At 40.3% G+C, this 25,435-nt stretch overlaps 2 protein-coding genes across 11 annotated transcripts in view; one reads left to right on the top strand and one right to left on the bottom strand.

The window, feature by feature from the left end:
• The window catches only part of LOC100153150 (uncharacterized), a 29,671-nt gene extending 14,045 nt beyond the window's left edge, over positions 1-15,626 (bottom strand). For 8 of the 9 annotated variants that reach the window (XR_014810686.1, XR_014810684.1, XR_014810683.1 and 5 more), the window contains exons 1-2: positions 15,497-15,626; positions 861-982 (exon numbers count right to left, since the gene is read on the bottom strand). Coding sequence is in view for 3 of the 9 variants with exons in the window: in XM_084969037.1 (XP_084825163.1) it covers positions 861-982; positions 15,497-15,593 (219 nt within the window). In the remaining 6 variants the exon portion in view is untranslated. Of the gene's footprint in view, positions 1-543; positions 983-15,496 lie in introns of all 9 variants that reach the window. The other variant, XM_084969041.1, reaches the window with a different exon arrangement.
• A 449-nt stretch (positions 15,627-16,075) lies between these two features.
• SRP54 (signal recognition particle 54) overlaps positions 16,076-25,435 on the top strand; it is a 47,483-nt gene continuing 38,123 nt past the window's right edge. The window contains exons 1-2 of one of the 2 annotated variants that reach the window (XM_005656302.4): positions 16,076-16,298; positions 22,679-22,815. The gene's annotated coding sequence lies outside the window, so the exon portion shown is untranslated. The remainder of the gene's footprint in view (positions 16,299-22,678; positions 22,816-25,435) is intronic. The other variant, XM_001927799.8, reaches the window with a different exon arrangement.

Below are 25,435 nucleotides of genomic sequence, written 5' to 3'. Positions count from 1 at the left end.
CAATGTACGAACATATAAAAGGACCAGAAGGAAACAAGGGAAGAGAAAAACAATTTGGGGGGATGGGGACTCTGGGCCCAGCAATAACATACAATGAACACTTCATGACACTGATAAGACTGTTTAATTAATAACATCCAAACTATGTTATAAATATTTCTCTCAGTTTTTATACTATCCAGTTTTCCTCCTGTGAATGACTGGATATTTACTAAGATTTACTGAATGTTCATGACGTGCACATAACTACTCAAAATGTACAGGATTTAGTGTCTCTGCTCAGGAATTTACATGCTGAAAAACCACATGGAGGACTGCTACTTTCAGATTACTGGAAGAAGAAGAAATTATGAGCTTTGCTTTAGGAAACAATATTCATGGCATATGTATCCCATAAAAGTTGGGATCTGGAGGGTTGTCTGGAGAGGACAACTGAGAACTAAATAATCTTAGGAATAAAGGAATGGAAGAATAAGCAAAAACTGTGCAATGCAAAAGCAGGAGAGGGAAACAAAGGGGGTGAACTTCACCCTTGATAAAAGCCAGGGAAATGGAACAGGGAAGAGAAAACTAGGACAATGATGTAGGCAGGGACAGATCATTGCTGGGCCTTGATTTGAGGGGTTTGGAGAGGTGGGTCATTGAGAGCTTGTCAAACAGGACACCCTCTAAAAACATCTGTTGAACCAATGGTACTAGCGAATCAGAGAGTTATGGACTCAAAAGAATTGAGCACATGGTTGAAGCACCAAATGAAAAAGCAGAATTCAGGACTAATTAGACTGGAGAGGTAATGGGGTTAGGGAGGAACAGGCAAATCCTCATGTAGCACAAAGAGTAAATTAATATAATATACTTACTTTTTGGAGGGCAAGCTGTTCAGAGGAAAGCATGGTTTCTAGAGGTAAGCAATTTCGAAGGTCTTCTGCTATATTTTTCAACATAATATCATTATTGTCTTGAGTGAATTCATCAAAATCTCCTGGAAAAAAAAAAAGGCAAGAAATAGCTTTTATGATTGTAGTCATACCTAGACTGCGATCATAATGGATGAGTATTTTCCATTCAACAGCATCAATTTTTAACAATAAACCTTCTAACCAATGAAATATTCAAATTCTAACAAACGTTCCATTGAAAACAGAGTTTTTTCCTTTTCCCAAACTGCTTAAAAATATAAAATTTGACTAATTTAATTTGCTGTAGAACAACATAGGCATTTTAAAAATATAAAACTTTTTACTACTTTATGTAGTACTTTCACTACTTTATTTATTTATTTATTTATGGTCTTTTCAGGGTCATACCCGTGGCATATGGAGGTTCCCAGGTTAGGGGTCTAATTGGAGCTGTAGAAGCTGGCCTATACCACAGCCACAGCAACGTGGGATCCGAGCCATGTCTGCAACTTATACCACAGCTCACGGCAATGCCGGATCCTTAACCTACTGAGTGAGGCCAGGGATCGAACCCACAACCTCATGGTTCCTAGTCGGATTCATTTCCGCTGTGCCACGATGGGAACTCCTCACTACTTTATTTTTACTTAAGAAATGCACTGCCATTGGTTTTTAGGGTCTTAAGCTTACCAGTAAGTAGCCTAATATTCCTTCTATAACCATACAGATCTTACATGTCTAGGAGGCATGACACAGGGATTACTAAGAAGATAACTTTTTTTTTTTTTCTGGCTGCGCACGTGGCAAATGCAAGTTCCTGGCCAGGGATGGAATCCAAGCCACAGCTGCAATCAATGCCACAGCTGCAGCAATGCTGGATATTTAACACTGCAGTACAGCAGGAATTCCAAGAAAACTTTAATCTGAGTATCCCTGCCTCCGATAAACTGTACCTAAGGCTTCCAATAATAAGCACTAATGGCTGGCACCAACTATATAATAAACTTTACAAGAATCTAGGTGCTCTGCTGCATCTGAACAGCAGATAAAATGATCATTAAAACAGCTCATTTCTGAGAGTTCTCTTGTTGCGCAGCCAATAAGGATCCGGTGTTATCACCGTAGCGGCTCAGGTCGCTGCTGTGGTGCAGGTTCCATTCTTGGCCTGGAAACTTCCACGTGCCACAGGCGCAGAATGGTAAAAAACAACCCCAAAAAACCACAGTACATTTCTGATGGCTGTGGCCTACTTATGAATAATCTGGCAAAGAGGGAGTGTATGTATGTATGCATGCACATGTACACAGCAATAAAGACAGAGAAAGTAAGAGACCGACAGTTGGTGAATCTAGGTAAGGGTATAAAAATGGTGTTCATTGTTCTGTTGTTTTGATTTACCTATGTTTTTAAATTTATTTTATTTTATTTATTTGTGCTTTTTAGGGCCACACCTGAGGCGTATAGAAGTTCTTGGGTTAGAGGCTGAATAGCCTGCCAGCCTACACCACAGCCGCAGCAACGTGGGATCCAAGCCCTGTCTTCAACCTATACCACAGCTCAGGGCAATGTCAGATCCTCAGCCCACTGAGCAAGGGATTGAACCTGCATCCTCATGGATACTAGTCAGGTTCATAACTGCTGAGCCATAACAGGAACTCCTAAATTTTGATAAAATTAGCTTACAAAGATACGATTTCTAAGCAGCTCATACATAATTTTAAGTACAGTGTGACTTATCTGGAAGAAAAATAACTCTAAAAGTTAGCTATGGCCTGAATATCAAATAGTAACCTGCAAAGGACTACTAGTGAAAACATTTTACCTTTTTCTTAAAAGACTTTTTTTTTTTTGGCCACACACACGGCATGCAGAAATTCCCAGGCCAGGTACAAACCAGCACCACAGTAGTGACAATACTGGATCCTTAACCATTAGGCCACCAGGGAACTCCTTTAAAAGACTTTCTCTTTTTTTTTTTTTTTTTTTTTTGTCATTTCTTGGGCCGCTCCCACAGCACATGGAGGTTCCCAGGCTAGGGGTCCAATCGGAGCTGTAGCCGCCAGCCTACGCCAGAGCCACAGCAACGTGGGATCCGAGCCGAATCTGCAACCTACACCACAGCTCACGGCAACGCCAGATGTCAACCCACTGAGCAAGGGCAGGGATGGAACCTGCAACCTCATGGTTCCTAGTCAGATTCGTCAACCACTGCGCCACGACGGGAACTCCTAAAAGACTTTCTTATATTGAATTATTGCTAGAGTAAAGGACCTCAAGGGGATTGCGTTTTTCTTACTGTTTTAAAATAGCTATAGAAGGAAAATGAGATTCTGAAGAAAATATCACCCAGCCCCATATCCCCTACCCCCCAAATCTTCAGCTGTTTTCAAGTAAGTTTATGATTTCTTTCTTAAACATAATAGTTCTTGTGCTGGGTGAGAATGCTATTTTCGTGTCACGAATAACAATTACAATTTGGATAATATTTTAGAGTTTGCAAAGTTCTTTCACATAAGAAACTAGGTCATTTAAGTATTACAGTATCCATGTGAGGAGAACAAAAAGCAAGATTACATTCTTTGATTTACAGAGCAGGTAACTGAGTCTTCTAAGGTTAAATGAATTGTGAAAAGTTACAAAGCAGGCCAATAGTAGCACAAGAAATAAACCTAGGTTTTTGCCTCTAAATAAAGGTACTCTTTCACTTTTTCCACTCTGTGTCCCTACATACAGACATTCTTTCTCTGCATAAATTCTCTCTGAGCAATAGTATTAATACAAAGATATATTATTGACTAATACAAAGACATATTATTTGGCTCCCTGAACTAATGTAGAAAAGCCTTTTCATTCTTTTTTCTTTCCCACCTCTCTAGTATAATGTTTTAAACTGTTGCTTCAAATTATTTCTAGGGGAGTTCCTGTCGTGACTCAATGGTTAACGAACCCGAGTAGTATCCATGAGGGCGTGGGTTCAATCCCTGGCCTTGATCACTGGGTTAAGGATCCAGAGTTACCATGACCTGTGGCATAGGTCGAAGATGTGGCTCTGATCTAGCGTTACTGTGGCTGAGGCATAGGCCAGCATCTACAGCTCCAATGGGACCCCTATCCTGGGAACCTCCATATGCTGTTGGTGTGGCCCTAAAAAGAGAAAAAAAAAATTCTTTCTCGAAGGAGGCAAAATATAAATTATAGAGAAAAAAATACAATTAAGATTCATTCCAAATTGTTATAGGTGGGACTTAAATAGCCTCTGTGATGCCTTTAAAATAATTTTAAAAACTGGCCTTTTTTTATTGTATTCTTAAAATCTAATTAAATTTTCTCAAAGTGTTAATTAATACCTAAGTTCTGCTTAGCTTCCCTCCACAGATGGAAAACTGTCTGGAATCCTATATGACGCACATTTAATTCTAATATCACTCACACCAGTGGTTTTTATCAAGTTCTCTCTATTTGTAAATGGTGTAACTGAAGCAGCCAATCAAAATCTCCTTATATCAAACTAAGATATTTCATAGCCCAACTGCTTTGGATTTAATTCTGTAGCATAAACAGTCATGTTAAGAAAACATAGTTTTCATTTGGGTCAGCCTTGTAAGAGTCATACAATAAACAGGGAATTTAAATCATGATCTATTACCAAATGGCAGGCTTCATCTACGCATCTCTAACATGACAGTTGCTCAGTCTGGACTAGAACACCTTCGGGGACAGCATTTCTTCCACATGCTCAGCCAGAATCTACCTTTCCATAGCATCAGCCCATTTTTCCAATTTCAGCCTAACAGGAAGCACCATCTTTAACTCTGTGGTAAAGATGATATTTATGGCGTGAGCACCTGAAGTATGCTTAGCTTTGTACAATGCTTTTCAAAAATTGTCATTTTAAAAAAATTGTAACTGGGAATTCCCGTTGTGGCTCAGTGGTAACAAACCCAACCAGTATCCATGAGGATACGGGTTCTATTTCTGGCCTCGCTCAGTGGTTAAGGATCCAGTGTTGCCGTGAGCTACAGTGTAGGTCACAGATGTGGCTCAGATCCCACGTTGCTGTGGCTGTGGCACAGGCTGGCAGCTGTAGCTCCAATTTGACCCCTAGCCTGGGAACTTCCATATGCTGTGGGTACGGCACTGAAAAAAAAAAAAAATTGATTTACAATGTTGTGCTAATTTCTGTTGTATATATAGCAAAATGGCTTAGTTATACACATATATACATTCTTTTTTTTTTATTTTATTCCTTTCCATTACAGTTTATCCCAGAAGACTAGATGTATTTCCCTGTGCTAAACAATAGGACCTCATCGTCTGTCCATTCTAAATGTAACAGTTTGCGTTTGCTAAGCCCAAATTTCTAGTCCATCCCTGTCCCTCCCCTTCTCCCCCTTGGCAACCATAAGTCTGTCCTCCCTGTCCATGGACAAACACTGTCATTAAATCCTAAGACTCCTATATGTGATACTAAGACTCCTATATGTGATACTATTAGCATTTCTATTTTATAACAAAAAAAGTGTGAGGTCAGAGGTTAAGTTACTTGTCTTAGGTTATACTACCAGAAAGTGGTAGAGGTGGAAACTGACTGTAAATCTAATTCTGACTTTTTAGACTATATAGTCTCCCTAAGGGAGTTCAGAAGGTGGCTGGCTAGCAAGAGCTCTCCTATACCTTAGTCTTCTCTTCTCCCTAGCTCTGCCATCTATCATAGGGTTTCTCATATGATAAGGGAACCATATCCTTTGCCATCTAGGGCTCTGATCGCTACTGCTGCTGGGATATTAATGGACTCAGAAGAGGTGGTCATGGGGAAACATCTTAAATAGAAGATCTAGGAAGCTAGAGGAAGCTGAAAAAAATGAAAGATGGGAAGGGCCACAAATTCCGAACCATCACAATAGATTTCCAGCTGTCTCCTTAGTTAAACGAGTTTACTGGGGAGTCAATCCTCCTAATTAATGTGAGCATCACCAGTCAAGGTGAGAGGTATTATCAAATTGTGTATGAAGTTACTCAGTTATTTTTAAAAGGCAGTATTAAGTGAAAACTCAACCCCAAGGATATCAAGTGAAAATGAGGGTTGGCCAACCTATTGATTCAAGTATATTCAAGAGTAATCATTTCAGTTACAGCAGGGATTCTTCACCATGGTCCTAGTTAAGAGGATCTGTATATGGGCTTTAGGTGGTCCATAAAAGACCTAAGTTGCATGCTTGGTTGTATACATAAATATGTACACTTTTCTAAGAAGAAAAATTTCAAGAGATTCATAACAATAGCTAATACATGTTGAGCACTATATGAAAGGCACTGTGGAAATTTTTAGCTCAAGAAAAGCTAAAATTAGTTTTAATATCTGCAGCAGTTGACAAATAACTTCTGAAAAGAAAAATAGGATTTTTGTTCATTTTTGTTTTTGGCTGTGCCCATGGCATGTGGAAGTTCCCAGGTCAGGGATTGAACACAAGTCACAGCAGTGACCCAAGCAGCTGTAGTGACAATGCCAGATCCTTAACCAGCTGCACCACAAGAAACTCCCAAGAGCAAGATATTTTTGCCCTAATAATGGCTATAAAACAGTCAAAAAGGCATGATATGACAGGATATTACTGAAATGTGAGAAAGTGAAATTCATTTGACATAGTGTTTACTTTGTTATTAAAATTAAATTCCTCAGGAGTTCCCTGATGGCCTAGCGGTTAAGGATCCAGCATTATCACTGCTGTGTCTTGGGTCACTGCTGTGGTGCGGGTTCAGTCACTGGCCTGGGAACTTCCACTTGACAAGAGCATGGCAAAATAAATAAATAAATAAATAAATTCCTTAACGTTATTTTTTAAGGCTGTGTAATATTCCACTATGTCTATACTACATTCACTCCTACTGTTATAAATTTAGATAGAGTTGTTAATTGTGAAAAATTGGGAACACTGCAACTAACATTTTGCCATACGGCGCCTCTGCATTTATTTCCTTATTATAAATTCTCACAAGTACTTAAGTATGTTAAAGGCTTTTGCTAAATTATGTGAAATTTCTTTCCTGAAAGTTTACACAATTTAGTCTATCAGAAAAGAACATGTATTTCATTAAAGCCTTACAGCATTGACTAGTACCATAAAAACAAACTTTGTTGTTTTAATTTGCATTTCTTTAATTACTAGTGAGGCTGAACATCTTTTAACATGTATAATAGCTATTTCAGAATGTGTGGTAATAGTATGTTGCCTGGAAAAAGATTAAAGGTGTTGCCTAAGGATAGTAAGGTTTTTATCAAATTACATATGTAGGTGGGAAGGGAGTGAAGAAAGAAGATCTTCTCTAAAGAGCAAAATTCTTTTTTCTTTTTAATATGATTTTTATTTTTTCCCATTATAGCTGGTTTACAGTGTTCTGTCAATTTTCTACTGTACAGCATGGTGACCCAGTTACATATACATGTATACATTGTTTTTTCTCACATTATCAGGTTCCATCATAAGTGACTAGACATAGTTCCCAGTGCTACACAGCAGGGTCTCCTTGCTAATCCATTCCAAAGGCCATAGTCTGCATCTATCAACCCCAAGCTCCCCATCCATCCCCCTCCTTTCCCTTCCCCTTTTGCAACCACAAGTCTATTCTCCAAGTCCATGATTTTCTTTTCTGTGGAAAGGTTCATTTGTGCTGTATATTAGATTCCAGATACAAGTGATATCACATGGTATTTGTCGTACTCTTTCTGACTTACTTCACTCAGTATGAGAGTCTAAAGAGCAAAACCCCAACCATGAGGTTGCAGGTTTGATCCCTGGCCTTGCTCAGTGGGTTAAGGACCTGGCGTTGCCGTGAGCTGTGGTGTAGGTTGTAGACGTGGCTTGGATCCTGCATTGCTGTAGCTCTGGTGCAGGCTGGCAGCTACAGCTCCAATTAGACCCCTAGCCTGGGAACCTCCATATACCGCGAGAGCGGCCCTAGAAATGGCAAAAAAAAAAAAAAAGGGACAAAATTAAATAAATAAATAAAGAGCAAAACCCATTCTTTAAAATTTTTCTACATATATTTAGTTAAACATATGGAGAAACAGAAGTCACCAAACTGAAAGTCTATGAATCAAATCCCACTTTTTATATTAATCAGGTTATCAAATCCCATTACTTTCTCTTTTGCATTCCACTTCCACTTTATTACCACTTCAACTACCTCACAGGCAGGTACTTAGAGGACCATTACAAACTCATCATTAGCTCCTGCATTATCAGTTTCTTCCAACCATAAGATATCCTGCACACTATTTTGTACTAGTCTTGCTTAAACTTCATTTCATGTCACTCCCTCTCATTACAACTCTGGGATAGTTTTCTAATTTTCAATGTATCACTCTAGACTTTTAAGGCCCTCTATTATCGCCAAAGTCTAATCACCTTATTTTCTTTTTACTGCCACACTTGAGGCATATGTAAGTTCTTTGGTTAGGGATCAAATCAGAGCTGCAGCTGCTGGCCTATGCCACAGCCACAGCAACACCAGATCTGAGCTGCATCTGTGACCTATGCCGCTGTTTGTGGACCCACTGAGTGAGGCCAGGGATCAAACCCGAATCCTCATGGATGCTGTGTCAGGTTCTTAACCTGCTGAGCCACAATGGGAACTCCTAACCATCTTATTTTCTATTCTTATTAATCTCTAACATAATTTTTGCTCAAGACAGGCAAATCTCTTTAGTCGTTTTCCATATTTCTTCCTGTTCATATTGTTCAACTGTATGACCTTGCTTTTTGCAATAAGGGCCTGCTAAACTTCACCTCCATGAAGTCTTACCCTCAACCTATGGCCTTCACTCACCCATATCCTTACCTCTAGTGACTTAAAATGGACAACTAAGCATTGGGTTATATTATTTCCTACTATTAATTCATATCTTACATAATTCTGAAGTACTTATTCAAATTTTAAAAATTTACTGAGGGGATTTCTTGTCCTAGACAAGAAGGCCACTTTCCTCGCTGTTTCTCTACCCCCCCCCTTTTTTTTTTTAAGACCACATCCAATGAATATGGAAATTCCCAGGCTAGGGGGTCAAAGCAGAGCTATAGCCGCTGGCCTATGCCAAAGCCATGGCAACACAGGATCCAAGCCACATCTGCGACCTACACCACAGTTCACCGCAACACTGGATCGCTTAACCCACTGAGCAAGGCCAGGGATCGAAACCTACATCCTCATGGATACTAGTTGGGTTTGTTACTGCTGAGCCATGACGGGAACTCCCCTCCCTTCTAAATACAATTAAATGCCCTGGAAATTAATCAACAGGCAACCATAAAGGACTCTGAAAGCTAGAAAAAAAAGCTAAACTGTCTAGGGATTTCAGGACCGAAGGAAGGAAGGTCACCACGGTGAGTTCCCTCCTGGGTTTTCTTTTCCATGTAGCCTAGACTGGGCCCTGGAGAAGCCCACATCCCAGAACTACCAACAGCCATAGACTGAAAAAACAAAACAGAGACAAATACAAAGAAAAGCCTGCTCTCTCTCACCAAAGACCAAGCAAGAGGAAGAACAACAAAGATTACTGGGGAGCCCTAATCTCCACTCCACACCTGGGGCAATGACAGGCTATTGGTAACAATAGGGGAGGCTGCTCTTTCCAGGCCCTCTACCCAGGAGAATAAAGACTTCAGGCCTGAGGTCTCCCAGCCTCTGCCCAGTGGCTGAGAGTAAACAAGGCTCTGTACTGCATGTCCCCCTACCCCCACTAGTGGAAGGTAGCTCAGTGACATAGGGTAACCCAAGAAACTGTCTTTCCCCCTGAAAGCAACATCAGCATAGATTGAGCAGGAGTCTCAGCAGTGCCAAAAATCAGAGCAGACCTGAATAGTGTTGCAAGGGCACTGAAAACTAAATTATCAGAGCTACAGCCCACAAAAGCAGATCGGAACTAACAGGTTAAACATAAATAGGACAACTGCCTACAAAGATAAAAGATTTGACTAGAATCATGAGTCAGCATGATATCTAAAATATCCAGAATAAAATTGAAATTATTCTAGCATACAGTCAAGATATCCAGGATACAATGGAAAATCACTTATACCAAGAACAGGAAAAATCATAATTTGAATTTGGCAATCCAGATGCTGATATACAAATTAATCAAAAATTTGGATTCTCAGACAAGGATTTTAAAGCAGCCATCATAAAAATGCTTCAATAAGCAGTTGTGAATTAACTTTTAACAAGTGAAAAAAAAAAAAAAACAGAAAATCCCAGCAGAAGTTATAGAAAAAGAAATAGAAATTATGAAACTGAAAAAAAAAAAAAAAAAAAAAACCCAAAAAACCCCCAAAACCCAGAAACCCAAACCTGCTGGATGGGCTCAATAGTAGAGATGACAGAAAACAGCATGGCTAAACTTGAGGACAGATTAGTAAAAAAATTCACTCCATCTGTACAACAGAGAGAAAACGGACTGAAAAAAAAAAAAAAAAAAACAATTAAACAGAACTTCAAGGCTCTGTGGGATAATAATAAAAGACCTAACATTAGTATCAGCATTCCAGAAGTAGGAGAAAAAATCTGGGGCTGAAAAGTATTTAAAGAAATATAGCTAAAAAATCCCCAAATTTTGGTGCAATATGTAAACCTGCAGATTTAAGAAGCTAAGTAAACTCCGAACATGACAGACCCAAAGAAATTCACATGACATTATCATAAATTTCTAAAAACAAAAGACAAAGAATAAATCATAAAATAAACCAGAGAGAAATGATTCATTACCCAAAGGGAAACACCAGTTCAAACAACAGTGAAATTTTCGTCGGAAACCATGGGAGTGAGGAATTTAAAAATTATTTTCAAATGCTAGAAAAAAGTACCACAAACTGTAAATTTTATATCTGATGAAATTATCCTTCAGGAATGAAGAGGTAAAGACATCCTGAGATGCGTAAAAACTAAGAATTTGTGGCCAGCAGACCTACCCTTACACACTGGGTACAGGAGACTCTTTAACAGAAAAGAAAGAGCAGGAGGTTTGAAATGAAAGAACAAGAGGATGAGTAAAACAGAATAAATATAATAGATTATCTTTCTCCTCATTAGTTTCTTAAATCCTATTTGATGGTTAAATCACAATTTATTTATTTATTTATTTATTTTGTCTTTTGTTGTTGTTGTTGTTGTTGCTATTTCTTGGGCCGCTCCTGCGGCATATGGAAGTTCCCAGGCTAGGGGTTGAATCGGAGCTGTAGCCACCGGCCTACGCCAGAGCCACAGCAACGCAGGATCCGAGCCGCATCTGCAACCTACACCACAGCTCAGGGCAACGCCGGATCCTTAACCCACTGAGCAAGGCCAGGGACCGAACCCGCAACCTCATGGTTCCTAGTCGGATTCGTTAACCACTGCGCCACGACGGGAACTCCTAAATCACAATTTATAAAACCATCTGGTATAGTGCTCAATGTACATAGAGGAAATACATAAAAATCATTTTTTTAAAGTAGGTGAGGGTAAATGGATCTAAACGGAAGGAAAATTTCAATACTTCATTCTAGTGATAAAACACTGATACTGCTGATGGTGATAAGTTACACATGTATACTGTAATACTCAGAGTAACCATGAAGAAAACTATACAAAGAGATATACTTGGAAACACTACAAACAGGAACAGAACTCTAAAACTGTTCCATCAACCCACAGGAAGGCAAGAGGAGATAAAAAGAAATGGAAAAACAGGAGGAACAAACAGGAAACAAAAAATAAAATGTTAGATTTAAGCTCTAAGACATCAACAGTTTAATTGTAAATGATCTAAATACATCAAACAAAAGACAGGGACTGGCAAAATAGATTGAAAAGACAACTGTACACTGTCAACAGAAACTGACTTTAAATATAATGACAGGAAGACTGAATTTAAAAGAATGGAAAAAATATACAGTGCAAACATTAGTTAAAAAATAGGAGTGGCAAAATTGGATTAAGTTTATAAAATTAGAAGTGTTCAGTACATAGTTAGTGCTCAATAAAGATCTGTGGAGCAAAAAAAAAAAAATAGAAGTAGCTATGTTAATATGAAACAAAGTAGACTTTAAGGCAAAAAAAATTACTAGTGACAAAGAAGAACACTACATACTGATAAAAGGATCAATCCCTCAAGAAGATAGCGATCATTAATGTGCATGTACCAACAATAGAACCTTAAAATACATGAAACAAAAGCTGAAAGAATAAAGATAAATCCATAATTTTAGCTGGGGACTTTCACACCCTACTCTAAGCAACTGATAGGACTATTGGGCAGAAAATTAGCAAAGATATAGAACTGAAAAATATCCTCAACCAACAAGATCCAGTAGATAATTTGTAAAACACTCCACTAAACCAAAGTAGAATACAGTTTTTGCCAAGTGCCTACAGACCATTCACTAAGGCAAACCATATTGTGAGTCATAAAAAAAATATTGAAAAATTCTAAGAAACTGAAATCATACAGAGTATCTTCCCTGACCATAATGGAGCCAAAGTAACAGAAAGACAACAGGTAAATCTCCAGACACTTGGAAATCAAACAACACACTTCTAAATAATAATACTACAGTAATCAAGAGAGTGTGGTACTGGGGGCAAATAGAGCATCCAGAAATAGATCCAGACAAAAATGTCCAGCTGACTTTCAAATATGCAAAAGCAATTTAAAGGAGAAAGGGTAGCCTTTGCAACAAGTGGTACTGGGAGCAAATGGACACCTATGGGAGGAAAAATGAATTTCAACCTAAACTTCAAACTTTCTAGAAAAATCAACTTGAATCCAAAAGAATTAAATGTAAAACATAAAACCACAATTCTTTTAAGAAAAAAAAAACCCCTTAGATCCTGAAACTGATATAATGTATAATTTTTAAATAAAAAGGGAAGAAAAAGCACAGGAGAAAATATTCAGGATATAGGGCCAAAGATATCTTAAGCTTGACATCAAAAAGGAAAAATGGAAAACTTGGACCTCATCAAAATTAAAAACTTTCGCCTTGCAAAGACTCTATTTGCTGAATGAATAGGAGAATTACGGATTGGAAGAAAATATCTGCAAACCACATATCTGACAAAGGGCTTACATCTAGAATATATAAAGAACTCTCAAAATGATGTATATAAAATACAATAAAGGAGTTCCTTTGTGGCATAATGGGTTAAGGATCTGGCATTGTCACTGCAGTGGCTCAGGCTGCTGCTGTGGCTTGGGTTCAATCCCTGGCCTGAGAACTTCCACATGCCACAGGCATGGCAAAAAACCCCCAAACAAACCCCGAAACCCCAAGACAGAAAATGGGCTAAGGACATGAACAGATATTTCATCAAAGTGGATATGCAAATGGAAAATAAGCACACGAAAAGGTGTTCAACACCATTTGGGAAATGGAAATTAAAACCCAGTGACATTATCACTACACAACTATAGGTTAGCTAAAATAAAAAAATACTGAAAATGCCAAATGCTAGTGAGGATGCAGAGAAACTGGATTACTCAAGCATTGCTGGTGAAAATGTAAAATGGTAAAGTCACTCTTGAAAATAGTTTGGCAGTTTCTACAAAACTAAAATGCACTTACCACAAGACTTGGCAACTGTACTCTTGGACATAAATGCAGAGAAATTAAAACTTACGCTAACAAAAATTTGCACATGAATGTTCACAGCAACATTATTTGTCACAAAGGCATAACTGCCTGGATATCTCAGATGGCTTCCTCACTCACATGTCTGGTGCTTGGACTAGGATGACAGGAACACTGAGGCTGGATGGGCATCTTACTCTCCATAAGCTAGCTGGGGCTTCCTGACAATATGAAAATCTCAGGGTAGTCAGACTACATACATAATGGCTAGCTTCTCCCTGAGCAAGCATTCCAAGAGACAGGAAGGAAAAATTGCCAGTTTCTTAAGTCCTGGGTCTGCAACTGGCATGGTGTCATTTCTGCCATATTCTTTTGGCCAAAGCTGTCACAGAGTCAACTCAGATTCAAAAGGAGAGAATAGGAGTTCCTGTCTTGGTGCAGTGGAAATGTATCTGACTAGGAACCATGAGGTTGTGGGTTCAATCCCTGGCCTCACTCAGTGGGTTAAGGATTCGGTGTTGCGGTGAGCTGTGGTGTAGGTGGCAGATGTGACTTGGATCCTGTGTTGCTGTGGCTGTGGCATAGGCTGGCAGCTATAGCTTCGACTGGACCCCTAGACTGGGAACCTCCATATGCTGTGGGTGCGGCCCTAAAAGAAAAAAGCTTTACAGAGGTAGAACTGACATACAGCAAACTGTACTTATTTAAACTGTACACTTACTTAAGTTTTGACATGTATACAACCATGAAACATCACTATAATCAAGAAAGTGTACATATCCATTATCACTAAATGTCTCCTCTTGTCCTTTTGTAATCCTTCCTTCTCTCCAAACCTCCACCCACCCAGCCATCAGAGTCGTATTTTCTTTTTTTTCTTTTATGGCCACACCTGTGACACATGGATGTTCCTAGGCTAGGAGTTGAATGGGAGCTGCAGCTGAGGCCTACCGCACAGCCACAGCAACACCAGATCTGAGCTTCATCTGTGATCTACGCTGTAGCTTGTGGCAACACAAGATCCTTAACTCAGAGTGAGGTCAGGGATGACACCTGAATCTTCACCGACACTAAATTGGATTCTTAACCCAGTAAGCCACAACAGGAACTCCCAGAGATGTATTTTCTGTCTCTATAAATTAGCTTGAAATTTCCTGATTTTATATAAATCGGATCATATGGTATGCAGGTTTTTTTCAATATGGTTTATTTCGCTTAGCAAATTTATCCTTGCTGTTACACATTAAACACTTTATTCCATTTATTTGTCAATATTCCAATACAAAAATACAGCACAATTTATCCATTCATCTGTTTCAGAAGGAGATGCCTCCTTCCCACCCCTTTTCTTGCCATACTGTACTGGCTAGAAGCTCTATTACTGATGCTGGCTAGAAGTGATTAGTACAAATCCTTGTCTTATTCTACTTTTGTGTGTGGGGGGGGCACACATCTGGAAAAGGACCTTATTCAAAAATCAAGGTCCTTTCCCTTTTTCCCTTTTTCTTCTCCCTTTCCCCATCCTGGAAAAACTGCTAGTAAATTAACGGCCCATTTTACAATTGAGAAAATAAATGCACTAGCTACATGTGATTCTGTCTGCAGGGTTAAAACTTCCAGCTCTATATCCTAAAACCTCTCTTGCAAAGGGCGTTTTCAGGTAGGATCCTAATGGTTGTCCCAAATTTGTGGGAAGGCTAACCCCTCCTTTGATTTTCCCTTCATAAAAGGGGTTAGACACAAGGTGGCTCTAGCGGCTTGTCTGAAGTCTGTAGCGGAATCACAAACCCAGAGCAACGTCTTCCTGCACCCAATCCTACAATGGACTCAACCTGCCAAAGTTTGAGATGTGCCCTCGACGACCAGCCCCGTTAGCAGAGCGGAGACCAGCACAGCTACCCTATGGAAGGCTTTAGGCCTCTTCCTGAGTCCCCAAGGTCGGCGCCCACAGCATATCCTTGCCCCAACCGCCTGCCTCTGGTTCTGATCACTTACGGGTAGTTCGCATCCACTGAAGCAGCGCTGGGAGGTCCGCCGGAGCCACCGTATTAAGCAGCTGCAGTACCGCCTGCCTCGCGGAGTGGAATTCCATGTTGAAGCAGAAAACAAGAGCAGGGGGAGGTTTGCATCGCGCACGCGCAGCCAGAGGAGGATCCAGACACCCGATTTGACCCAAGGTGGAACCCGCCTCCCAGGGCTGAGAAAGTCCTAAGCGCCGCCCCCTCCGTGGAGTTCTCACGTGCTCCCGGGAATCCCTACATTCAATTGCACCCCCATCTCTCCTAATTACTCTCTTAGCTGGTGGTGCTCAGCAAGTCATTTTTTTTCTTAAGGTGGCGCCTGGAAGCCCGACTTCTTTCCTGAGATGGCATCCCTAGAGAGCCTCGTATCTTAATACTAACTTTAATGCTGTAGTTATGGAGCAATAAAAAACGACTGTCAAAAACCGGCAAAGCAAACAACTCAAAAAACCCTTTCAATAAAGCGCACCGAAGGAATGCGGCGGGTGCCCCGGAAGCGGAAGTGTATCCTGTTCTTGAAAGGCTGGACTACGCAGAGTGGTGACGTTTCCTCATTGGGCGGAAGGTTCGGTGGCAGTCGTCGGTCTTCCAGCTGGTGGGAGTTGGCGTCGCGGTGCTGGGCGCTGGGACCCTAGTTTATATAGTTTTGGAAGTCGGGCTGTGGGGTCGCCCCTGTCTTTCTGATCCTCGCTTTCCCGGGTTTACTCCCCCAGCGTGGGGCTTCGCGAAGGATTTCCCGGCCCCTTTGGGCCACGGCGGTGGCGGTGCCTTTTGCGGTAAGTGTCTGCTTTTTCCCGCCCCTGACTACCGGGTAGCAGCTAGGGGCAGCCCCGTCGCTGCTTAGGGGTCTAGACACTCCGGAGGGAATCGGCTTCCTAGGCCACCAATTGTCGTCCCCGAGACCGAGATGTTCTGGCCCATTTTCATCTCGTATCCCCCGTCAGAAGTTTTGTTGAAAGATGCGCTGTGACCCTTTTAAATTGTCTTCTGGCTTACCTGAGCCAAGTTAGACGTAAACAGTTGCAGGCCTGACTCTTGGTTTTGTTTTCCTGATCAAGAATTTAGATTCAGGCTACTTACCTGAAAATCTTGAGGCGTTCCAGATTTTATCTTTCCATGTTAACTTGTGCCTAATTAACCCAGCGTCCCACATATAGTAGACATTCAGTAAATGAGTAAGGGATATCAGTTCAGTGCCATTGATGACTTAGGATAAATTGATGGTTCTCTCTGTAGCGTTCGGCTCTAATAACCACTTCTTGAAGCTCTTTCCCCTATTGGCGTTCTTGATGCTTTGCTCACCTAGTTCTTTCATATGCTTCATTCAACAAAATATTTACTCATTCTTATCTGTAGGGTTGCTGAAATGAATGACACCAACCCTGGCATTGAGGAGATAGCGGAACAATGAGAGAGAAGCACATAAATATACATTATAGCAAGATGAGTAATAAACTCCAGTAAGGTATAAAGAGTCATGAGAGCTATGGGAACACAGAGGAGAGTGTGCTCCTTAGGAGATTTGGGAGCTTGAGCAAGTTGATATTCCAATTTAGCCTCAGTTTCCTTATCTATCTATTAGCTTAGTATGAGGATGAAAGATAAGATAACTGTTTGGTACAGTGCCTAGAATATAGCAGTGGTGGTGCCAAAGGGAGAGGAAATATTTCCATTAGGTCTCTTTCCCTTAGTTTTTTGAACTGGTCAATCAGTATGTTCCAGCTGAATATAAAGTACTGTGCAAAAGCATCATCAGGCCCTCCTTCATGCAGATTAGTCCTGTAACTCCACCTATCTGGAAATTCTGGATGTGCCACTGGAACATAGTAAGTTAACCATAAGTAGTAGCTTTTCTTGTTTTTTAATTGATTTTCTTCTGCATGCCTTTGAAGAGGGAAAGGGAACTAGTAAAAGCTTTTATCCTTTTGGTTATTCTCAGTCTTAGTTAACGCTCTCCTTTTGGTTGGCCCTGTACCACTGCTGTAACCCAAACGCTCTCCTTGAGGGTTCCTGTGTGCTTTCACGATATTATCCTTGTATGCCAACCATTTCCACATCCTTTTCTCAGTCTTTGTCTCATGAATTATATAGTTCTTTTTTTTTTGTCTTTTGTTGTTGTTGCTATTTCTTGGGCCGCTCCCACGGCATATGGAGGTTCCCAGGCTAGGGGTTGAATCGGAGCTGTAGCCACCAGCCTACGCCAGAGCCACATCAACGCGGGATCCGAGCCGCGTCTGCAACCTACACCACAGCTCACGGCAATGCCGGATCGTTAACCCACTGAGCAAGGGCAGGGACTGAACCCGCAACCTCATGGTTCCTAGTCGGATTCGTTAACCACTGCGCCACGACGGGAACTCCCATGAATTATATAGTTCTTTAGTTTCTGAAAATTCAATCCATCTAAAATCAAATTCATTCACTTCCTTTTTCCCCCTTTTTCTATTACATGTATCCTTCACATGAAAATGTATATAAAGGCAGGGATTCCTGGTGTATTTTGACTTTTGACTCCATGTTTCTAATTGAATTTTGTGATATTTGTTTGCTAAATTTTTATTTTATTGTAATTTTTTTGTGCCGTGTCGGTGTCATGTGGAAGCTCCTGGGCCAGGGACTGAACCTGCACTACAACAGTGACCCAAGCTGCTGCAGTGACAAGAGAATTCCTCAGTTTTTAAAAGGATAATACAATGAACACTGAATATCCCAATTAGTAGTAGAACATTGCAAATAACCTTTAAAGCCCCCCGAACCCTTTCTTTGTTAACTCTTTCAAACTGGCTTCACTTTTTGCTTTCCATTCATTGGTTAATGGCATCACTAGCCATCTGATTATTCATACTAGAGGCCTTGGAATCATTTCTGCCTCTGTTTCTCTTTCATTCTCCATAACCATTTGGTTGTTAGGTCCTGTAGATTCTTCTTTATGGTTAGCCCTTGGCTTGAGCCCCTTCCCTCCATTTTGTGTTCTTTAGTTCAAGTCCACATCTCCTGAACAGACTTTTGGAATATGCTTAGTGCATGCAGTCTCCTTGCTTTCAAGTTTTTCTTCCTTCAGTGCACTTGCTACATTGTCTCTAATTTTTAAATTATAGAACAGATTTTTCAATCTCTTATTCCTTTGAGGAGTAGTCCTTCTTGTAGTGATTATTATTATTATTATTATTTTTGTCTTTTTGCCTTTTCTTGAGCCACTCCCATGGCATATGGAGGTTCCCAGGCTAGGGGTCTAATTGGAGCTGTAGCCACTGGCCTACGCCAGAGCCACAGCAACGCTGGATCCAAGCCGCGTCTGTGACCCACACCACAGCTTACCGCAACGCCAGATCCTCAACCCACTGAGCAAGGCCAGGGATCGAACCCGCAACCTCATGGTTCCTAGTCGAATTCGTTAACCACTGTGCCACGACGGGCGCTCCCTGTGGTGATTATTAACCCTGGCTGCACATGAGTATAGCCAGTGAAGTATTTCAAAATAGAGATGTCTTGTTTTGCTCTCCTAATCAAGAATTTAGATGCAGCCACTTCCTGATAACCTTCTGATGTTACCATCCTGGGAGATTCTGATTGAGTATTTAATTTTTAGCTGGCAGATGTTAGCTGATTGTCATTGAAATTACCCATTGCTTGAGCATATGCCTCTATCCCTCCTCATCCATATTTTCAGTCTATGTTCTTTTCAACTTCAAGGCAAACTATTTCCAAGGAATTCTTTTGACTTTGTTTAATTTTGCTCTTGGTAACAGTTTACATAAAGAGTCTTTTCATGATTGATCTGACAGCCAAAAAGTATCTTAAAGAATTGATTCCCAGGGTTTTTGAGTTACTACTCATTGTTGCTAAATGAATTTTCAGTATTCCTCTTCTGCTGCTAAACCATGAGGAGCTGGAGTATACAAGTTTTATCTTTAATATTAAAATGAGGTTTAAAATTTGAAAATGGAATTATTTTAACGAAGAGAATATTTCCTGATACTACTTTGGTGCAAAATTAAGGCAAAGAAGTCAGTGGTGATGTGATGCATAATTTATTTTCTGAAGTTAACAGAGGAGGCTTGTTTGTGTTAACATGGTATAATTTATTAATTTGGAGTTAGAACTTTTCTTATCCTAGTACAGTTCCTGGAACACATAGTAGATGTTTAATGAAAGACTAATTAAATGAATACAAGTGGCAACTCCATCTCAACTTCTAGTATAATATCACTCTAATTCTCACAAAGGGCACTTTGAAAAATAAGTAATTTTCTCCTCGACTTAAAATAATACTCTTGGGAGTTCCTTTCGTGGCGAAGCGGAAATGAATCTGACTAGGAACCATGAGGTTGTGGGTTTGATCCCTGGCCTCCCTCATTGGGTTAAGGATCTGGCGTTGCCATGAGCTGTGGTGTAGGTTGCAGACACAGTTTGGATCTGGTGTTGCTGTGGCTTTGGCGTAGGCCAGCAGTTGTAGCTCTGATTCAACCCCTAGCCTGGGAACCTTAGGGTGGGTGTGGTCCTAAAAAGCAAAATAATAATAATAATAATAATATTAATAATAATAATAGTTTTGGACTTCCCATTGTGGCTCAGTGGGTTAAGAACCCAACATAGTGTCCAAGAGGATGTGGATTTGATCCCAGGCCTCACTCAGTGGGTTAAGGATCTGGTGTTGTCGCAAGCTGCTTCTTAGGTTACAAATCGGGTTCTCTCCGGCATTGCCATGGCTGGTAGTGTAGGCTGTAAGCTGGAGCTTAGGTTCAACCTCTAACCTGGGAAATTCCATATGCTGCAGTTGTGGCCCTAAGAAGAAAACAAAACAAAACAAAACAAAACACTTTTAGTCAAAAAGATATAAATTAGGGAGTTCCTGCTATGGCACAATGGATTAAGAATCTGATTGCAGTGGCTTGGGTTGCTATGGAGGTGCAGGTTCCATCCCCAGCCTGGCACAGTGGGTTAAAGGATTTGCTGTTGCTGCAGCAGTGGCGTAGGTCACAGCTGTGGCTTGTATTCAATCCCTGACCCAGGAACTTCCATGGGTCCCATGGGAAGTTTTATGGGTATAGTCATTATAAAAAGAAAAAAAAAAAGGAATATAAGAAGATAAAAACTATTAGTCACCAACCAGAGATGACAAATGTTAATATTTTCTAACAATTTTACTGAAATAAAATATATGTACAGCTCACCAAAGGGTACATTTCAGTGGTATTTTGTGTATTTGCAGAGTTGTACAACCATCACCACAACCAATTTGAGAACATTTTCATTACTCCATGAAGAAACCCCATACCCATTAACACTTACTCCTCATATTCTCCCAATTCCCAAGCCCTAAGCAGCTATCAATCCACTTTCTTTTTTTATAGAGTTTTCTCTTGACATTTCATATAAGTGGAATCATATGGTCTTTGTCACTGGTTTCTTTCATTTAGCATTATGGTTTCGAGATTCATCCATTTTGTAGCATGCATCAGTACCTCATCTCTTTATTATCAAATAATATTACATTTGGTGGGTATACCACATTTTATTTATCCACTCATTAGTGGAGGGATATTTGGCTTTGTTTCACTTTTTGGCTAGTATGAATAATGCTGGTAATGACCATTCAAGAACAGTTCTTTATGTGGATGTGTGTCTTCGTTTTTCTTAGATGTACCTAGGAGTGGTATTACTGGGTCATATAGTAACTCTGTGGTTAAAATATTGAGGAATTGCCAAACTATTTTCCAAAGGGATGTATGCACCATTTTACATTCCCACCTGCTGTGTACGAGGGTCCTGATTTCTCCATATTCTTACCAACACTTGTTATTATCTCTCTTTCTTTTTTTGGGGGGGAGGGGGTTTGTCTTTTTAGGGCCGCACCCACAGCATATGGAGGTTCCCAGGCTAGGGGTCTAATTGGAGCTACAGCAAATGCCAGATTCAAGCCCTGTCTACTACCTACACCACAGCTCACAGCAACGCTGGATCCTTAACCTGCTGAGCGAGGCCAGGGATCGAACCTGCAATCGCATGGTTCCTAGTCAGATTCGTTAACCACTGCGCCACGACGGGAACTCCTTGGTTTGCGATGTTGACTCTAGAAAAGTTTATAATGTAGGAGACATTTTTCTAAGGATACGTACTAATAATAGTGTATTTATTTAGTTAGTTTTCTTTTTTTTTTTCTTTTTTTTTTTTTTAGGGCTGCATGTGTGGCATATGGAGGTTCCCAGGTTAGGGGTTGAATTGAAGCTGCAGCTGCCAGCCACACCACAGCAACTCGGGATCTGAGCTGCATCTGTGACTTACACATCAGCTCACGGCAATGCCAGGTCCTTAAGCCGCTGAGTGGGGCCAGGGAACAAACCCGTAGCTCATGGATACTAGTCAGATTCATAACCCACTGAGCCACAACGGGAACTCCTGTTTATTTTGTTCCTTAGTCTAATATTGAGCCAATAAGTTAGTCATTGACTAGGGCTTAGAAGAACTTTTTTCTTTTTATGGCCACACCTGTGGCATGTGGAAGTTTCCAGGCCAGGGGTTTAACTGGAGCTGCAGCTGCCAACCTGTGCCACAGCCACAGCAGCACTGGGTCCAAGCCCCATCTGTGACCTGTACTGCAGCTTGTGGCAATGCTGGGAGAGGCCAGGGATTAAACCCACATTTTCACGGAGAAAACGTTGGGCCATTAACTTGCTGAGCCACAGTGAGAATTCCCAAACTTTTTTTAAGAAGAACTTTTTACTAGGTATTTTCATTATAGTAAGTTTTGGAATCTCTAGTCATTAGGATCTCTTTATAAGATCTCAGATTGGGCAAGATTCTGACAGTAATAGTTATAATTGTTTATGTAGAGGAAAATGCCTATTTGGACACTCCAGCTTCTATTGAATAACAACCAGGTACATGTAATTGACACTAAATGTTAAACCACTATCCAGGGGAGTGATTCCTGGATAGTGGAATAGGCACTTTGGCAGTGTTCAGAAAATTTCCAGTGTACTCACACCTCAGTTTACTACATAGGGAGAGCCAGTTGATCATTCAAGATAAGAAGGAAAATAATAGTTACTATAGTATGCATTTGCAGGCAGCTTAATACATATTATTTCATTTAATCCTCACAATGTCCTTTCAGGGTAACTACCTTGATAATGGTGTTATCTCCATTTTGCAGGTGAGGAAAGTGAGGCTCAGAGAGATTAAGTAACTTGCCCAAAGTAACACAGCAAGTATGTAACAGAGCTGGGATTTGAATCCAGGTCTGTCAGACTCTAAATCCCATGCTCTTTCCAGTACTTCACACTGCAACAGGTAAGTATGATAGTTGGCCCCGTGCTTGCCTTACTTAGGGCACTCAAACTTGAGCTTGTTTCCATCACCTCACTATCCCACTCTTAGTCAGTCTCCTGTTAGAAGAATGTGTGATGGGCCAAGATCAGTCCTTGAACATCCTGATTGCAGTGGTGCTTATCAGTTCTTTCTGAACATTACAGTTACCACTCTTGCCTAAAGAGGAATGTGCATCTTTGCTTTCAAAATAGGATTTCCTCTCTTGTAGTGAGGCAGCAAAATTTGTCCCTGGAGTTCGCCAGCAGGAGTTATTTAACCCTATTGTCTAAAGCATCATTCATGCTCTAGGACCTAAGACTGTGTAGCCAAGGGACTTTGGGAAGTCATTTTACTTTTTTTTTGTGGGGAATGGCTGTTCCATTCCCTCACCTGTTTATATGGTAAAATCGTCGTGAGGGTGGAATGAGGGAATAGACGTTAAACTGTATGAAGTACTATGTGGTAATCCTTTGCCTTTCCAACAGCCCCCATCTAAGTAGAGAATCATCTTTTATGAAACTTTAGTTCAGATATATGTACTTTATAAACCTTTTTAGGTAACCAAGAGAATTTTGAGTGTGCTTAAATTGTAATTTACTCCAATTTGAGATATAAGGTTTGCTATTAACATTAAAAAAGATATTTTGCATTTTTGTGTGCGTATTAGAACAAAGTAAATTTTTAAGAATCTGCTGGAAATTTTTTTTAGGGAAATTATGAAAAGTTATAGTAAATAAGGCAAATAAATATTAATGGCACAATATCAATTATCTAGGTCATTGATTGTCTTTTGATTTGTCATGTTATCTCCATTGGTTTATTTTAGAGATATTTGTTAGGCCTTTCATGTCTTTGGTTCCCTGGTCTTGCCTTTTCCTTAAGGTCTTAAATATGTTATTCATCCATAAAGTTCATTTTTACTAAAGGCTTGCTCTATAAGACTGAGGATAAATAAAGCGGTGAGTTTATAGGAGAGAGCAAAAAAGGTGAAAATACTTCCCCTCATGTGGCTTATGTTGCAGCTGGGGGTGATAGGCCACAAATAATATACAGTTGACCCTTGAGCTCACAGTTCAGGGTTTGAACTGTGTGGGTCAACTTGTATGTGGATTTTTTCAATAAACATAATCCTGTATTTTCATTTTACATATCTTTAAATTAAGTAATGTGGGGGAAATTTTGTGTTCAATTGGAGATCCCCGTATGTGGAATCATAACCAGGGTTTGAGTCAGTTCTGTCCAAACTAGTTTAGCTTCCTGTCTTTGAGGGGGAGTCATTTGTCAATTCCTTTGTTTTTTGTCTTATGTCTTTTTCAAGGCGGTGCCCGTGGCATATGGAGGTTCCCAGACTAGGGACCTAATCGGAGCTACAGCCTCCGGTCTACGCCAGAGCCGCAGCAATGCGGGACCCGAGCCGCGTCTTCTACCTCCACCACAGCTCATGGCAACGCCGGATCCTTAGTGCACTGAGCAAGGCCAGGGATCAAACTCACAACCTAGTTGGATTCGGATTCGTTTCCACTGCACCAGCCATGATGGGAACTCCCAATTCCTTTGTTTTTGAGGCAGAGATAGCAGTGGGTGTATTTGCCACTAGGGTCTGGGAGGGAATCAGTGCCTGTAACTAACCTGTGCTTTGCTCAGGGGTCAGGTAAGTAAGTCATGTTAGTTTTTACCAAAACAATGAGAAAGAAAAAAGAAGGAAGGTTACAGTTTTAAGCAAGTGTTGCCTGAAGGCCTCATTGAGAAATTACTTCTGGGCAACAACAGTCTGAAGGAGATAAGGGAGGGAACTCTGTTGTTAACCAGGAAATGTGCAGCATCTACAGCAAGGAACAAAATCGTGTGTGTGTGTGTGTGTGTGTGTGTGTGTGTGTGTGTGTGTGTGTGTGTGTGTGTGTGTGTGTGTGTGTGTGTGTGTGTGTGTGTGTGTGTGTGTGTGTGTGTGTGTGTAAGTGCCCTACAGTCCATTCTGAGAACTGTACCTCTGTGTGAAGTAGAAAGGCATTGAGGTTTTGAACAGAAATCTAACACCAGAGTTTTCAGAAACACATCCTTGGAAATTGCGGGGGAAGCACTGTATAAATAAAAAGTATTATTAGATATTGTTATTCCTGTCCTGGGGTGTAGGTTTTTGTAATCAGGCAAATATATTTTTAAATATGCTACCAATAAGTACTTACATAAGGGAAAACTATACTGGAAAACTTCACAGATTTTTTTTTTTAATTTAAAAGAGCCAATCAACATGGGAAGATAAGAGCTAATTAGTGTAGCTTTTTTAAATGGAGGATGAAAAAAAAATAAGATGGGGGATGGTCTGTTTATGACATGATCTCTGAAAAAGCTAATTGTGGTGTCATAGTTCAGATTACTCATGGTAATGCAGCGGTAAATGAGATAAACTGAAACATCTGAATCTTATTTCTCACCTGAAGAATGTTTACGTGAGCAGTAATAGTTTAGTGTAATGAGTATGGGATAAGAAGTTAAAAGTTCTGGATCTTTTCTATGAAATGGTGCTCTCTCAGCTTAAGTAACCATGTAATTAAAAAATAGAAATAAAAATTAAGGTAAGTACATTTTTTTTAGTTCCATCAGG

This window comes from Sus scrofa, chromosome 7 (assembly GCF_054392235.1).
Source record: "Sus scrofa isolate SSC_HxYL_T2T_F1_AM1 chromosome 7, Sscrofa_HxYL_maternal_Yorkshire_Landrace_v2.0, whole genome shotgun sequence".
Classification (NCBI taxonomy): Eukaryota; Metazoa; Chordata; class Mammalia; order Artiodactyla; family Suidae; genus Sus; species Sus scrofa.
The sequence above is the reverse complement of the archived record's forward strand: the minus strand, read 5'-3'. Positions and strand labels throughout refer to the sequence as shown.